Source organism: Lineus longissimus, chromosome 1, assembly GCF_910592395.1.
Source record: "Lineus longissimus chromosome 1, tnLinLong1.2, whole genome shotgun sequence".
NCBI lineage: Eukaryota > Metazoa > Nemertea > Pilidiophora > Heteronemertea > Lineidae > Lineus > Lineus longissimus.
In genome coordinates this window covers 3,594,053-3,611,478 of record NC_088308.1, presented here as the reverse complement: position 1 = coordinate 3,611,478, position 17,426 = coordinate 3,594,053, and the positions used below count along the sequence as shown (strand labels likewise).

The following is a 17,426-nucleotide window of genomic DNA, read 5'->3' as shown; positions in this document are numbered from 1 at the left end:
AACTAAAAATGTGGCTTTTGCGCTGTTCTTCTTGTCTATATAGCACTGTACGAATGTGACACAGTTCACAGTGTTGTTGTTTTGCACCAATCAGGTGCACAATGACCCGAGATCAAAACTATCAAATATGCGACATACCATCATAATCAGTTTACTTCTAACACAATCAGGGTTACATGAAGTATTTGTGGTCCATGGCCTTCACATGTCAGCATTTATGAATTGCTGAATCAAATGGATGAGAGAACAAACAGAAAAATACTAATATCTTTGGAGAAATTGTGAGTGTATATTGCCGTACAATTAGATCAACTTCTCTGGTACAATTATTTGATGTGGTACCACATCTAAAGTTATCACTGCAACTATGATGCTGTTAAGATCTTCATTTGCCCTGGAAAAAGCAGTAGTTGTCTGCTCCAGAACTCATTGTTGATGTAGGTGAACTACTGCCAGCTGCCTGCTTCTGTTGATGAGGCAAGAAAAAGAGGAACAGCCAAACCGACCTTTTTGTGCAATTCACTCTTGGGGATTTTAAAGAGTTGGTGGTCTTTTCCCTCAGTCTAGAACAACAATGAAAGTGCAAAAGACATTCTAAAGGGAAGCACTACTCACTATCAAGACTATATCCACTGTGGTATTCCTCTTGACCTACCTCTAAAGGCCCTTGTACTGTATGTGAAGGACATTTTAAGCAAAATCAACTCAACTCCTTCACTGAGTTCAAGAGTTTCTTATGCAGACCTAACATGCCTAAGTATTGCATTGGCTGTTACTTACAAAAGCCAAAGGCGTTTTAAAGCGTTTTCTGTTGGTTGAAAAACCTTTCAAATTCTGCCTAATTCTGACTAAAATTTCATCTGATAGAAATAATTTCTCACTTTGGGAGCAGATTTCCCTCCATCATATGCTTTCTGTTCTGTTTTGAAAACATAGATCATCACTCCTAATCCAATATTTCTGGGGAAAAAATGTAATATAAGCTTGTCATTGTCATGGGCACTTCTCTCTTGCATGAAAATGTCAATTCAAGCAGCTTTAAAAGCAGCATCCAGGGATGAAAGATGCCAAAGTTCCATTGGTTGTGAAGTACATTGCCCTCTCAGATAAACAGGAAAAAAGGAAGACACCATTCCTTCATATAAGAACGATAATAAGAAGAGCACCAAACGACTTCCTTTGATAAGAGGTCCCCGCCTTTATTAGATTCCCGCTACCTGGCGTTTGATAACTGCTACATTCCCGTTTGATCCACTGAGCTATATGATGCATTAAATGTTGACAACCATAAGCGAGGAGCTCTACATCCAATATCTTCTCTTGCCTGTCATCTGTTGAAGCCTTCTGAGTTTGTTTAATTTAATCCCATGTTGCCTCCGGGTGTGCAATCAACCATGTGAAATTTTTATATGCTGACAATGTTATGAAATATACAAAGAAGAAAATTTATTGATACCAAGTGACTTTCTTTCCATGGTTTTCATGTGGATCGATGCCAACAGAAGTATGATGAAATTCTAAGACAACGGTTTCTTTTCCAGCTATATATCAATGAGCAGCTTTGATATAAAAAAAGCAGTTCACAAAAGTTTACCGATCATATTTGCTATTGCTCTGTGCGATTAGGACATTTTTTCCTTGAAAAAACTTTGAAATTAGTGACAAAACTATCCGTGATTCATCAGTAAGAGCTGCTAACATATCTCTTATGCCATCTAATGGTATCAGTTATCCTTCTTGTAAATTCACTCCAGCAACTCATCATTCAACCTCCGACAGCAAGCCTTGTTCCTAGAACCCTGGCTAAGCAGAATCATTTACTCGTTAGCATCATGGGCCTCATTTATTACAAGCTAAGTGGAATAAGACATATTGTTATTACATGCTAGCATCCTTTTCTTGCGAAGAAAACAAACAATAACACTTTGAATGAGCAATAGTACTTCACAGTAGCATGCTTTTGATACACAAGATAGCTATTGAAAGGATGTCTGCACTCATGGTTAACGTGTCAAACTTTTATCCTTTGACCTGCAGTTTTTTTGTAAAAATCAGCGTTGGCCTCTGTTCGAGTCCGCTGACATGGTTGGCTGTTCTGAGGCAGGTGGTAGATTATAATGATTCCTTGGTGAGAACTCGTTTGCTGATTACTTCATTCAGCTTCAGGTGGTCATTGCAGTTTTGAAAGAAACTGTAAACTAATTGTTGAACTTTACGTATCGTTTTGCCTGTATTAGATGGAAGGACTATTTTGCTTGGCTTCCCTTTAACTCATCAGACAGGGTTAGCTCCTCCAGGGTAGGCGGTAGGTACTATAATGATTTAATGGAGAACATATGCAGACATTGATTGTCTGCTTTTTACTATATTCCTGTAGGTGTGCGTAAGTTTCTCAGAGTTGGTTCCTAATCACTTGGGTACCATCCAGGTGATCCAGTTTCCCTTGAAATATAAAGCTTACTCACGCGCACCATTTAAGATGATGACCACTTCTAGTTGTGATCATTGAATCAAATGATGCATATCGGATTTGTCGGATAAGGTTTTCGCTCCGGTGTCAGGATCATGGTCCGTCTTTTCAATCGGACGGTTATTGCCCAGCGGCTTCTGTTCATGAATCGGCTTCTGAAACTTCTTGGTGGACACGAAGGTAGGTGTCACATGAAGTCATGTGGCATTCTTACTGGCAGCACCTGGCTGTGGACATTACATATGGAGACAGAAATATGAAAGATTTCTAGATAATTTTACTATTAGGTACTGATAGGAGGGTACATTCAAGCAGGTCTCTTTTGGCGGGAAGGTCTTGCCGTTTGACCATTTGATTTTGTGATGAATTTGACTATTGATTCTAGATGTACCCACTTTGCACTCAAACATTGTCAGTTGCCATTTCTATCTCATCTGCATAACTTTATTGAACTTGCACACTCAAGTTTCTTCATTCATGTAAGCCATCTTCCTCATTGCTGAAGCAGATTGCTTGTTTTAGATCAGTGCACCAACCAATTATATTCCAGACAATGCATTCTAAGAGTGCGCAGACAGGCCAATTAAAAGACAGAATGCTGATGATGTTTTCATTTCAAATACCAATTTAAAACTGGGCAAAGAATCTATGACATTTTGTAATGTTTTGTTTGATCATAGTAGGCACATTGTGCTGAGGTGCATTCCTTTCGGTGTCATTGCGGTACTGTTCATATTGTACTTAAGGCACAACATGCACCCCTGTTTCTTACCGGACCAGGTTATGTCTGGGGTTATTGAGCAGACCAGGTCAGGAAAAGTGGTACAATTAGTGTAGAATAAATGCTGGTACATATCTATGCACACAGAGGCTATAACTGTACCCCGGGCGAAATTGTACAAACTTACTTTCAGCATACCTTAAACTGTCTCATGTTCTCTTTTGAATTAATGAATGATTTTATCGACATTCTTAATCGCCCAAAAGGTCACTATATCAAAGAGAAACTGATCTCCTTTACAGCTTTAAGTTGGTGTAGGTGATGGTGTTGACCCTGTGAAGGGTAGGGAATGCAAAGAATTGAACAATCAGGCCAAAACTGTTGGTATCAAAATTGTCAAATGAATGCATGATATCATCAATACTCTTGTTGTAACTGGTGACTCCCTCTTTGGCCAGTGGCAGCTTTACTCCTCACATACCGTTCTCTTTGATTCAGCCGATATATCAACTTTGTCTCTTTGCAGATTGCTGTAGCCGAACCCCGGCAAAGTCTACTCCGCCTGCCACCACTGCCATCCCATTCTCAACAACAACAGCGCCGGACACTCATAAATTAGAATGTGAATATCATGAACAGCAGCGCACTGCTTGTCTGAACGGGGGAACTTGTTTTGCTTTACTTCTAGAGGGAACTAGAGAAGCTTTTTGCAAGTAAGTCAAAACATCTTTTATTGTGTCTTAGAACAGTCTTTTGGAAAGGAAACTTCACTTAGTGAGTTCACTTAGGTAATCTAGCCAATGAATATTTGATGATGTGCAGCAACCTGTTTGATTGATTCCTGCTGATCTTCATTGAATCCTCAATATCATCATATGAGTCACCGTGTTGATAGTTTTATCCATCTGTTGATGATCATGCAACATTTAAAGTAGAGTATTATTGATTCTAGTCTGGCTTTTGAAATCCACTCTATTAGGGTGTTCCAACTACTGTAAGCCGTGGTTAACTGGAGGGGGGAGGTTGCCATGAGTCTGCCATGCCAACCATAGGGTGTGAGCCTTCGGCCAACACCGCCCTCACACAGTTTTCTTCTGTTTTTTGACGCCCAATTCATATAATGTAACCATGAAACACATGGCACTTGAGGGTAAATAATTCTCCTGTATTGGGGCTTGTAAAATACCATCAAGTCATCCTTAGAAGTGAGTAAGGATCTCCATAACCTTGTTGCGACATTATTGGCTACATCAGATGTCAGAAACCTTTTCAAGATCCTTGCCCGCCATCTCAGAATTCATTGCATGGTTGGGGAAAACAACCACTGGTGAAGATTTCAGCACTCTGTTGCTGCTATACACACACCTGTTGGACTTGCCTAGCAGAATCGCAGAACCCCTGGTTTGTATCTGCTGTCTGCAGAAAGATGATGATTTAGGTAATTTCTCTGCAATATTGTTCTCCTATTAGCAAGAAATCAGAATCAACTGCCTCCATATGTGCACTGATCCTGTCTACACCTGAACACAGGTTATAAACAGTACATCACCAATGTCTCATGGAGGTGCATTTTACCTTTGTCTTCTACTGTGTTGGCTTTTGTGGACATGTTGTGTGCCACTTCAGTTGGGTACCAATTGGAGGCTACTCAATGTTTCACAATTGAATGCAGTGTCTGTTGCTAGTCTCACTTTCATAAGTCTTCTACGCATTTCTTCTTCTTCATAGACGGAGAGAACATAAAAAATCTTGACATACTACCTGAAGCCAGTCAGTGCCAGTACATCATAAGTGGTGATTACCCATAATTTTTGTACTGCTTGAGACTCTCCAAAATCTTTTCATCCTCAAGATGTTTTTTCTGGTCCTCTTTACCATAAGAGCCTTATTAAGTTTAAACTTCAACTTGATGGAGCCTTGTCGTAATTTCAATTTCCTTTCTGATCATCATGAAAATTAATTGATTGTGTTACAAAATAGCTAGGTCTGTGAGCTCCGACAGTGCGTGTTGCACCTCATGCGACAAGTTTCTGAAATTTCATCAGCTAATTCAGTTCTATTGTCTCCATGGTGACTACAAGAAAAAGGTGTGATTCTTGGCGCGTAATTGTCAGCCAAGGGGGAAGAACCGGTTATTTCTCTATTTAGTTGGTCCGGTAAATGCTGCCTGAAGCTGCTGATTGCAGTCTTGTATCGTCAGCTTCGGAAAGTAATTCAAAGTGTACGTTGGCTAATTTTATTATCGGTACTGTGAAACGTCAACTTTTCGTAGGTGTTCAATTTTGGGTATGATAATTAGGCGGTGAACAGTATGCTATATCTTTATGGGGTAGAATATCTTGACCAGAAATAGTTTTCGTTGTCTTAGAGGTATTGCAAACAAAATTGAACATGAATTCTCCACCAAATTGCCAAAAAGTCTCATTTTGAGATACATAGTGCATCTTCTTTTTCAGTTGTCCAGAAGAATGGAAAGGAAACCGGTGCCAAGAAGCTGAAATACCTTTTGTATGTAAGTATCATCACGAATAAAAAAAAAGGAAGATCCATATCGAGGTATTTCAAGGTTGGCATCTCCTTTTGCATACCAGTCTTCTCTTTTGACCTCATTGCTGCAGTGCCAGAGGTATAGTATCAAGTTATTGCACGGTTTCTGACTGGTCTGATGAAAAGTCGATTGTGCCGAGCATATCACATTCTCCAACAAACCAGTTTGAAAAAAGCCAAACTCGGGTCCTCCTCAAGGTATAGTGCTCTGCCCTCTTACCGAGGTGGTTATGTCTGACAGCCTTTCATCTCAATTTCAGGGGGTCTTGATTTCGTCGATTTTGTGGCTCTGATGTCAAACACATAGGTGTTATATCAGAGTTCTGCAGCCAAAATTGTTCTCTGTCTTTGATCTGATCGAATAAAGTATAGGGTTATAGCATTTGTTTTTTTTGTTGGCGATGTCTGAGTTCAAAGTATTGCCCTGAATTCACTGTGTGAGCTGGTGGCTCATGAGTTCCCTGATTTCTGACCTGGCAGATTCCTATGATTCTTTGAGGGACTTTGATTGAATCAGCAAAGATTGAACGAAGTTACCAGGTTTTGTGTCCAGTTTCGCTTGCACACGAATGATTACTGGAAGAGTCTGGCATGTGCATGAGTTACCGGATTCAAAATCTGGTCATTTTGTTCCAGCTTCTGCCAATCAATTGATTGGATCAGAGCCGTCAAAGGAGTATTCCTCGTCATTGAAATCATGTAAAATATTGGATGCCTGATCTCCAATCTTGTTGGGATTGTTTTTGAAACAATGGCTGTAAAATTTCAAAGTTTGATGTACAGGACTGAGAAAGGTATAAATCTCATACATACTGTTAGATGTGAAGTCTTGGTAAATGGTTGAAGGGCTGGTTTTGGCTTTGACTGTGTGGCCAGTGTGGCAGTCAATTCTAGAACGCCTTGGCTTATACAATGTAGCACTGTCAACAGTGCGATGGAGTACCTGTGTCTTGTTCTGGTGACAGCAGTTTGAATATTGTTAGACAGCCATAACAGCTTTGGTTGGCACAAAATATTAAAGCAGCATTTCAAAGTTTAAATTTGAGGTGTTTAAGAATAGTAATTGATATCTCACTGTTGGTATTAGTAGACAACCAATGCCTCCAGTTTCATGGCAGTTCCTCAAATTCAACTTGCCTTCCATTGGCAGTTCCCTAGCTACATATTTGTTGATTTGAACAAGTTGGAAGATTGGGTGTTCAGTTTGAGTTGTATGTTGGTTTTTGTGTGTCCTTGTATGTTGGCCCTTATATGGTTCCATGGTTGTTTGTTACACTCCTTTCCCCTGTTCACAAGATAGGATTGGTCTGCTTCATAAAGGTATTTGCTGTTTCAACAAAGAGCTTGAAAACATCCTTGACCCCTGCCTTGGTCAGTGATTTGTGTCTTCTTGTTGGTTTGGGTTTAGATTTGACCATTTTGCCACCTGTGATGTTTCCAACTTCAGCCAAGAAAGTGGTTTGGTCAGAAGATCTGGGCATGATCTTCCAGGTCCCTCAATTGTTGGCAACTTCCTGTCACTATCATCATCTCATTAACAGTACTTGTAGAAACCTGCCTTTTGGCAAAATATTAAGAACCCTAATATGATTACAGACAGTCAAATCATATCAAACTCAAGAAGAAGTGAGTCTGAAAGTACCTAATTCAATTGTGTACACATTGTCTGTGAAATGCTTAAAGCTGAACTACATGACCATAAACCCCTGAGGGTGGCTAAAAAAATAAGACAGGAAAGGGGCGGCCCTGAAGCCCGACCTAATACAAAATAGACGCTCGTGTGCGTCGCCCTTAATTTCACAATTATTGAGTTTGAAGTACTGACACAGGGCATATGTTTTTGCCGCCAAATCATACATACTTCTTACTCCTAAAGACATTTTATTTGAAATTTGTTCATCATTTGTGGGATTTCACTGCATTCTTTCTCTTTCCAGTTTATTCTACCGAGCGTATGCGCACAGCTAACATTGCTGCCGGAGCAGCGGTTGCTGTTGTTATCGTGGTTGTGATCCTAATTTCTTTATACGTCTATATAAGGTGAGTGAATGATTTGTTGCCACTTTTTGAAGGACAGTTCTGAAGGAACGTCTCAGAGGCCTGTGTCATTCAAAAGCTAAAATAACAACACGCAGTTTTTGCCAATTAGAAGTGCAAACGGGAAGTGCGGTCTTTAGGAAATTTGCTAACCGTCGTGTTGCATGTGGATTGACGTTTCTTCTCTGAGCACAAACCTGCAGCAATGATTAATAGCCCATTAGAGGAGATAATTTCAACTTCATCTACAAAGGTGTTACAGCTTTGATGGCATGCTTGTCTGGCAACAAGAAATTAGCCGGAGAAAATTTCATAAGTTTTGCTGTTAAGATGTCCGTGATCATTATGTCAGAATTTTCTGTCAAGTCAGGGACTAGAGGGTGCAGTGTGTAGTTGGTGGTGCTACCTTTGAGCGTCGTGGTTTTCCTTACCTAATTCGACGACATCCTTTAGTCAATTTATCTAAGTCCTGCATGGGTATGGCACTTTGGTACTGCACCACAGCATGAAGCCCACCTTGTCCTAATTCCTTTCTATCTTTTTCCCACATCTCTCATAAACATGATATCAAACAGGAAACAATGTCTGCACTTTAAGTAGGCTACGATACTTCAGATCGTCATGTAACCTTAATGTTGTCATCTACCATGCCCATTTCAGTCGCCGTTCTGAACGCTTTATCTGCTATAATTACTCTCCTAACCTGTAGTAAGTAGAACTACTGCTTCCCATTTTCATACTTTCAGTTCGATTTGTTGTCTGTTTGTTAAAATCTGATCCAAGACAAGGGAACCAAACCCATTTTGACAAAAACCAATTCACTCCTATTTTTGCATTGGCACACCTACAAATTCAAATTTAACTCACGAGTCAAGTGGCATCGCATTGAATTGCCGACACATACCCCTGCAATTTGTAATCATTTATCACACTTGATAAGTCTGCTGAGTGTGTTCACCTTTTCATTGAGAATGATATTACTGTTAAAATGAAAATGGCTTCGAGTCACGCGCAATAACAGATCCCATTAAACCTATTTGCAATTTCATCATCTTCAAATGACTTTAATTTCATTCAAAAAAAGACTTGATCGGAGTAGTTAAAGGCTGCAAGTCGACTATAAAATGTTAATGAGAATCAAAGATGGCTGCAAATAAGAATTAAAGATGGCTTTAATTAGTTATGCACTTCTTTGTAGAAAACTTGAAGTGGATCACCATGCCCCAAAAAATATTAACTCACTCGTGCTATTTTAGTTGACTCACATACTGCATCGAGTTTCCACTCAACCTCACATTCTTTTCCTCTTCTCGAAATTACTCAAAACTCTCACCTTCTATCAGTGGTTTTAGTTTCCACATCATTCCAGAAATTTCATTTCGTCCATCACCTTTTCACAATTTTCAAATTTTCTGGTCAATTCCGATTCTATTTCAGTTTTCGTATCAAACATTTGTTTCTCAAATTTGAGGGTTTATATTTGTTTTAGATTCAGGAAGAGGATTCGAACATGGTGTTTGAGGTAGAGTTGGCTAATTTAACAAATCTCACAAAGTTGAACAGAAGTTTCTCCTCTCCCATGCTCCTCTAAGTACGAAAACCTGTAGGGTGTCTCACTGAGAATTCCTAATGAACATCCGTTAATTTGAGAATTAATTGCCTACCAACTGTGGTGGTATTTTGACATAGGAAGTGGTTGAGCACTTTGCTGCAAGTTGTAATTATGAAAAGTTGTGATGATGTAGCCATAGTTTGTGATGAGTATTGATATCAAGCTGTTCCAAGGCTTTCTTGAAGATTGAAAATTTGCTTTGCTTATTGCTTAGACAAGTAGGTTTTGTGTAGCCTACTTGGGAGAAGCCATTTTTCTGTTCACCTCGGTGAGAAAAGTGGTGGGGTAGGAAATACTTACCCTTTTGACCTTTGAGGACTGATTTGTGAAGTTGGTTCTTTGCAAATTGTCAGTTCGAGAGCAAAACTGAAAACTGAACCTTATTATAGACACTCTCAAGTTAGTCCGCAAGGTTTCTGTAATATTTTTTCCAGTAAAACTTTCTAACAAAGTCCTCCTCCAAAGCGTGTAAATAATTTGCTACTGTAAACTGAGAAATTTTCATGATGCTGAAAGTTGGCAAATTTCTAGTTTGGGATAGACTCAATATCAAAAGGTTAGTGGTTGATGCCTAACAATTGACATTTTCATGCCTGTTTGCATTTGACATGCAGTGCATTAGCAAAAATTACAAAAATAAATCGCTCACAAAAATTTCACATTTTATTGTTTGTGTTAAAGATAATCTCAATTGAAGTTTGCTATTTCCAGGCCTTCCTGATCCTCTCCTTCTAACATGCGTTTTCCTACTGGGTGCAGGTCATAAAATCCTATTTGGTTTTATAACATTGTGCTAGAAACATGTTGACCTTGACCTACTTTCTAAGGTCATTGAGGTCAAACTCTATGTAACTATAATGGTAACCATATTCATTCCATTGACAACAAGTGAGCACATGGCCAAATGCCATTTCATACAAATATCCAATGGCCTTGACCTGATGTTTGTGGAACAGTTTTCAAATTAATCATTATCAATTTGCTGTAGATATCAAACTGATGATAAAAATGAATGTCACTGTCTAAGGAATTCGTTAATAGTCCGACAGTACTGTATGTTATGTCCCATTCAGTGCATTTGACCTAACTGGTCTGTATTTCAAATCAGTTTTGTCTTTATGTTCGACCCAGGCCCATCGCTTTCAGATAAAAAGATACTGTAACCTTGAAAAGTACCTTCATTAAGGCCAAATGGGTCATTTCTTTGCCCACTCGTCTATTACTAAAAACAAAAACAAAACATATTTGTCATGATATCATAGTTTCTTTGCACATAATAAAACCTAGTTTGGAAAACATCAAAGCTGAAATTTGGAGTCTCCAGCACCTTTTATGCCTTTTAACAGGATTTAATCACTCATTTGCGAGGCACCTAAGGTGGTGAGACTCACTAACATGGCCTTGCTATTCGACATATCGCTGCTGTAACATAGTTCTCTATTGCGATGCAATCAGCTATCTGTTTGATCTTCTTTTTATGACACTAATGGTATCATCAGTTGCTACAGATGTCAGAGATTTTATTAGACTTTTATAGATTGTGTGATTAAGAAGAGGAATCGTTACCTCTGATGTCTTTAACCATTTTAGGTGCTTGTAAAGTGGCCCACAAACGAGTGATTTTTATTGCTGCAACCTTTGCAATCATCACTATGATGAGTGATAAAAAGATTGCTTGTCTGTAGATTGAAGTGGTAATCGGTAGGTCTGTAGGTTGAACTGGCAATAATTTTGTTGATGCATCTTATATTTATTCTTCCAGGTGGAGAAAGAAACAAAGTCGGATGGAGAATCTTGAATTTGAGGCAAGTGCTGAGCAGTTGTATAGGCGGCCGTTTAGCGGCAGATCTTCCATTATAGAAAGTGATGCAAGACAAGGATATAGACGAGGGGTAAACACCATATCGTATCTGGATGAAGCATGTGCTATATGTGCTTTATGGTGTTCCCATATTCCTTTAGTTCATTGTGTCACTGTGTAGTCTGTGGTCATACCATCCTTATGTTTTTTCAATTGAAAATGCCAAGGGTTTGGTTCAGTAATTATCGACGAAGCTGTTTGATGGCCAAATCATTCCAATTGCTAAAGGCCACTTGAAGGATATACATCTTGAGATGCAGTGATGAATGCTTTCTATCCCTTGCACACTTGGGCAACTTTCTCAAAATATTGATATATATCCAATATGGCTGCCAGGTGGCCATTTTGGATTGCGCATTCTGGACAGTAACTGCCGAACAAGTGACTCGTTTGGCTTCACTTTTCCCTGGCATGATGGGGTGGGGTGGAAGAGGTGCCCTATTCATTTTGGACCTGATCCGATACCCAATATGGCTGCCAGGCGGCTACATTGTATCTTGTATATCATGTTGCAGACTGCAAATGGTGAATGAGTCACTATAGGCTTCAATTTTCTGTCGCATAATGGTGGGGTGGGGTGCTAGTTCGGTGGGATCAGCCACGCTTTGCATTGCCCTTGTTTTTTGTCTTTGTATATCAGTCCTTAGACGTATAGTAATTGGTTGAAGTATTTGTCCCGTTTAGATGGTAGAATTTAGTGTCTGGAATGTCGTGTTGATTTTGTGTCACCTAGATCAGTTAAATGGTTAACTTCTTTTGTTTGTCGCTATGTTATTCTATGGTTCTGTGATGTGGGGAGGATGATTTTGAAACGACCACCGTGTATGCAGAGCTAGGTTGCTTTGTCTCGTCTGTTGCAAAACATTTTAAGGAAAATGTCAGAATATTACAAACCACAAATTTGTATTTGACACAAACTCTCTTTATCTCTGTCTCTTATCTCACAGTTGTGTGTACCGATGACATGGGCTCAAATGAGGCTCTGCATGTATACACTTCTTTGCTTCGTCTGAGATGCACTCAATTGAACCTGTGGAATGATGTCACTACTTGACATAATTACTTAAATGAGCTAGTCATTTTCAGTCACAGGTGGGACACAGCTCTTTCTTTCAAGGAGGGACACTCTATTGCACTGTAAATAAATGCACTCCACTCATGCATTAAGCTCTGTCTGTGAGGAACAGGCCTTTACATTGTAAACGAATGCACTCAAGTCAATGAGCTTCTGCTATTAGTGGCACTCCTTTACACTGTGAGGGAATGCACCCAAATGACCTTCTCTCAATGAAGGACACTTCTTCACACTGTAAATGAATGCACCCAAATGACCTTCTCTCAATGAAGGACACTTCTTCACACTGTAAATGAATGCACCCAAATGACCTTCTCTCAATGAGGGACACTTCTTCACACTGTAAATGAATGCACCCAAATGACCTACTCCCAATGAGCGGGACACTTCTTCACACTGTGAATGCACTCAAATCAGTTAGCTTCAGACAGTGAGGGACACTGTCCTGCATTCTCAGATGAACATACTCAAATGAGCATCACTCAGTACAGTAAGCACTCAAATGAACTCCTCTTAATGATTTTTGATTGGAAAAACTGAGAGAAATGTCATGATTCGCCTAATGAAAATTGTAAAATATTCATTCTTCGGGGACATTTTCGTAAATCACGGAAGTAAACATGTTTCAATCTGTCTGTTTCAGGAGCAGGCCCGGAATGCCATACAAGACATACCGGACGGTAACAATTTTGAGGATGATCGAGAATCAAAAAGTGATTTAATTGATAAAGAGACAGAGGCAGATATACATGTACATCCTACATACCAATATAATAATGCGCAATCAGACCATAGAAATGGTCCACAAAAAACTGAAAGGACAGCAGAAGAAACGACTGTATAGCATTGATTTCAAATGTGGAAATTGTTTATAAATTATATCATTGATCGTTATTTGTTTATTTTGTTACTATTGTACAGGATTTATGGGACGATAGTGCTTGGCAGTTGCGCCAAAAGGTAAATGTGGTCCTTGGTGACACAGAACGTCACCAGGCCAGTTCTGCATGAAGTTCAAAGATGTTTTGATTGAAGATAAATTAATAGCTAAAATTTAGGAAAAGGGGACTTTCTTTTTACAATTTTCCATTCTCCATGAACTAATTTGAATCACATGTTGCCAAATTCCTATCATATTTGTTTTTAAAAAGGTTTGTCTTAACTTTGTGGGCAGTGTATCTTGGTGACGTATGCATCCCCCAAGGATAACATTTTTACCCTTTCGGCGGCAGCGACCTTGAATTGCTTCTGTAGGAGATACGCTGAATGATGCTGGATCGAACTTCAGTTCCTGAAACTGGGAGATTCTGCACCTGTGTTTGCTGTTAGTCGTTAGTGCCCATCGTTGCTGTCATTACATGGAGCAGATGTCGCTTGGAATGGAACTTTCATAACATGGAATGTCTACAGAGTTTTGGCCTAATTCAGAATGGTGGGTACTGTTCAGTATACGAACCAGATTGAATTGGAATTCATGGAATGCTGATTAAGTGAGATGGTTGTTATGATATGAAATTCCTGCGCTGGAAGTGTCTGAGGTGAAAAAGTGTCCAATTTTCATTTCAGCACTCTTGGTTTTGCTTTTAGGCGTTACCAAAATCATATTACTGATTGGTCAAAGTTCATGTACAGTAATTCATTTTTGGCGCTAAGTGCAGTGGAGCTCTTATTGTATCAGCTGACTCTTCACTTTTGTTGTCAGCCTTTCACCTGAAATCTGTTGGTTTCATGATGGTTTCATGATGGTGGTGTTTTCCCTACATCAACAATTTGGCTGTTGAAACAGAAAATGGAAGTCAGTTTTGAGCTCTGTCAATTGTGCTGCACCATAGTTGCTGCATATTGCCGAGTTTTAGCTACTTAGTCAAGCCCAAGAAATCCCAGTTGGAAATGATGATAGTTTGCAGTTCTTACATATCAGATATGTGTGTGCTTGCTAGATCTCTCAATAACTATAGCTTCCCTATATAACGGGGCATCTTGGATTAAGAGGGCATGTCAAAATTATTCTGAAGCAAAGGACACAGTTGCTGTTTGTCTTGGGGGAGAGGCTGGTCATAATTTTTTTTTTTAAATTTAGAAGCTCGCAACGAAATTGGTATACTGCTACACGCTTGTTTTCAAGTTGTGTTTCTAACTGGTCTCTAGTTCCAGAACCACATTATGTATAATCCTTGTGAATCTTTGATTTGTAAGCATATTTTATGTTCGATATACTGAGTATACTCCATTTAAACTATTGGCACCAGAAGACAGTCTTGTTTGTCTTTCTGGGGAAGAGAGGGGGCCAAGGGAGAGGCAAATAGTGTTATTTCTCTTAGCTTCAAGATAACTTTGGCATGCTCGCTTAGTAAGATAAGTTCCTATGTGGTGTATGTAGCATGCATTATTTATCTTTACTCGTCGGATGAGTTGTGTAAGTTGTCAGTTCACAGTGTATATAACTGAATGATAATCTCAGGAAAGACTACTTGTATGTCAAAGGCCATAAATCTCTTGGACTCGTATGTTTGGGGCAGATTCCTTAAGATTATCATTTTGTCATTTTCACTCCCTGGACAGACAATTCTAAGAATAATTGTACATAATTAAATGAAGACACAGTGATACTGATCAAGATGTACAAAGTCGATTGTATGTACTGTAGAATAATAATAATATTTTATGTACATGTGTATTGTAATATTAATGAAGCAATATGATAAGTAGAGATTGTTTAAATGAATAGAGTGTCTGTAGAAATTAAATGAATACCTGTGGCATTGTTCTGATTGAGTTCTGGAAAGTGTTGTGTAGAGTGTGCATCAATTTGCAACTCAGTCGTCCCAGTATTGCATGCTAGTGAAAAATCCATCAGGAGTGATCACCAATGCCTGTAAATTATCACAGCATGCGCTAATCTAAATTGGCAGTCATTAAGGAATTGGTCGGAACTGGAGGTATTGGTTGTCTCAGCAAACACTGCACGGGTGGAGCTATAGTGTAGTCCAAAGTCAAGGAACCTCGCCAAGTTTAGGGCAAAATGACAGCTCAACCCAAGCAGTGGTTTTTTAGACAACGATATAGTCAGTTACATATCTATTTCTATTCTAAAACACGTCGAACTAAGCAATAAAATGCGACTGTAACTGCATTACGTCTGCTTCCATATTTTGCACCAAACCAAGCGGTTGCCTCACAATGACCTCTGCAACCAAAACGAGGCACAGTGCATTATACACTGTAGACCATGCTTTGTTACAACCGAGGTGTTATAGAATATAGATACCATAACCTGGTGTTGATATGAGATTTTTTGCATCGGCCAGTAATCTAGTATGAATGTTAAATTGAACCTATTATTAGCCCCAAATCGTCCTCTGGAACATATCTTTGAATTAAAATGTCACATATCTCTTTGTTTCCTTTTGAACTGCTTGTTATTATTTAAGTTTTAGCAATCGTGCATATCACATTGGTAGATTGTTTTGAGGAAGTATTTGATGGAGTTCTCCTTATTTATTGTGTGTGATAGAGACTTCGTCAAATATTTTACCCAAGTAGAACAGGTTTGTGTCTCCCGAAGAATGCTTTTGTCTGCTTGATTATCAAGATCATGATATTCTGTCAAAATTTTACTTTAACCAGTGGCAGATTCAGAGGAAGCGCATATTTAGATCCAAGCATGAATTTCGGCAAAAATGAGTTTGACACCTTGTCCCCTCCTTTTGATGGGTGCCACCACTTTTCCAGAGCCCCAGGATCCACCCTATCACGTATTGTAAACATCATAATTCTTATGAAATCACAGTGAGATGCCCCACAGAGAGCTAAAGTTTTGTTTGACTCAGAATTTAATGATAAAAGTGGCTAACTTACAACAGTTAGGTTTTCACCCTGTGTGTGACTGTGAGTGTCCATTTGTTAGTGTGATAATGTTCATGTTGCCCTCCAGCTCCTGCCATTTCGATCTGTTATTTCATGTGGATGGGATAATAGGGTGGTGTTTCACCTGTATCTTTTGTTGCATAATTGCTTTGTTGGGTTCTCTGAATAAGCATGTGCAGAGTTGGATTCGTTGTCAGTATTGGATTCATTGTCGGTCAGTGGCACAGTACACAGACAACTAAATGTCGCATGACTTTGGGGTATCATGAATTTTGCTCGTAAACAATAAAGAAATGACTTTGGGAAATCAACCATGTTGTAAGTCAAGTTGCTACTTTTTGTCACGTGTTTCTGATTTCAGCAAAGTGAGCGCTTTCAGATACTTCAGACTCCAGGAACTTCACATGAAAGAATACTTTTTGTTGAACTGTTGTGTTTTCTGTCTGAAATTAACCGAAAAATTGAATGACGATTTCTCATGAAATGGACTAAAGGTTGTGTGAAGCAACTAATGGAGTAGATTATCTAAATCATATTTCTCTGTACTTGGGCCAGTGTACACACCCCAACCAAGTTCATCCCAAAGTCTGTTCCTTTTGTAACAACTTATTTTACAAGGTCACTCTTTTTCAACTGAAATAAAACCCAAAATTATTATTTTATTACAAGGGAGTTCTCGTTCTTTGTGTCATGTTTGGTGAATTCTTTGAGGATTTTGAATCAGCGCCGGTTTGGCAGAAGTTTAAACGAATTCCTGGTATCCAGATTTTGTATCCGGTTACGCTTAAAGTATACCTTGATTTCTGCTTGGTTACCCTGCTTACCTTGGTTACTTATCAATGTGCATGCGTAACTGGATACAAAATCAGGAAATTTTGTTCTGACTTCTGCCGAATATGGTGATGATTCGTAGTCCTCGAAGGAATAAACAGGATCTGCTTGGCTACAGGCATCTATAGACCAGCCAGATTATTTTCATCATCAGACTGGACAGGGCCTTTGCCATGAAAAATGTGGTGGATGAAATTGAGGGGTTAAAGAAAAACTTCTCGCCCCTCTATTTCCGGCTTGTCTATTTTGTAAACTGGTGAACCAGCATCATGACTGGGGTTGACATTTTGCTGGCATTGATTGAGCAGACGATCAGAACAACTAGAGATCCTGGTAGTCAGCCAAGGAACTTGCCAGTACAGACATTTGAAGGGGGAATATTGGCCTACAAAGCTTGCCCCAGGA

At 39.2% G+C, this 17,426-nt stretch overlaps 1 protein-coding gene across 13 annotated transcripts in view; it reads left to right on the top strand.

Moving 5' to 3' along the window:
• LOC135485433 (pro-neuregulin-1, membrane-bound isoform-like) overlaps nt 1–16,858 on the top strand; it is a 32,750-nt gene extending 15,892 nt beyond the window's left edge. For 10 of the 13 annotated variants that reach the window (XM_064767451.1, XM_064767476.1, XM_064767516.1 and 7 more), the window contains 6 exons: nt 3,718–3,904; nt 5,648–5,703; nt 7,676–7,778; nt 9,265–9,297; nt 11,150–11,279; nt 12,967–16,858. In XM_064767451.1, the coding sequence (XP_064623521.1) occupies nt 3,718–3,904; nt 5,648–5,703; nt 7,676–7,778; nt 9,265–9,297; nt 11,150–11,279; nt 12,967–13,167 (710 nt within the window). In that variant the 3' untranslated portion in view covers nt 13,168–16,858. The remainder of the gene's footprint in view (nt 1–3,717; nt 3,905–5,647; nt 5,704–7,675; nt 7,779–9,264; nt 9,298–11,149; nt 11,280–12,966) is intronic. The other 3 variants (XM_064767542.1, XM_064767525.1, XM_064767551.1) reach the window with 3 other exon arrangements.
• The last annotated feature ends 568 nt before the right edge of the window (nt 16,859–17,426 follow it).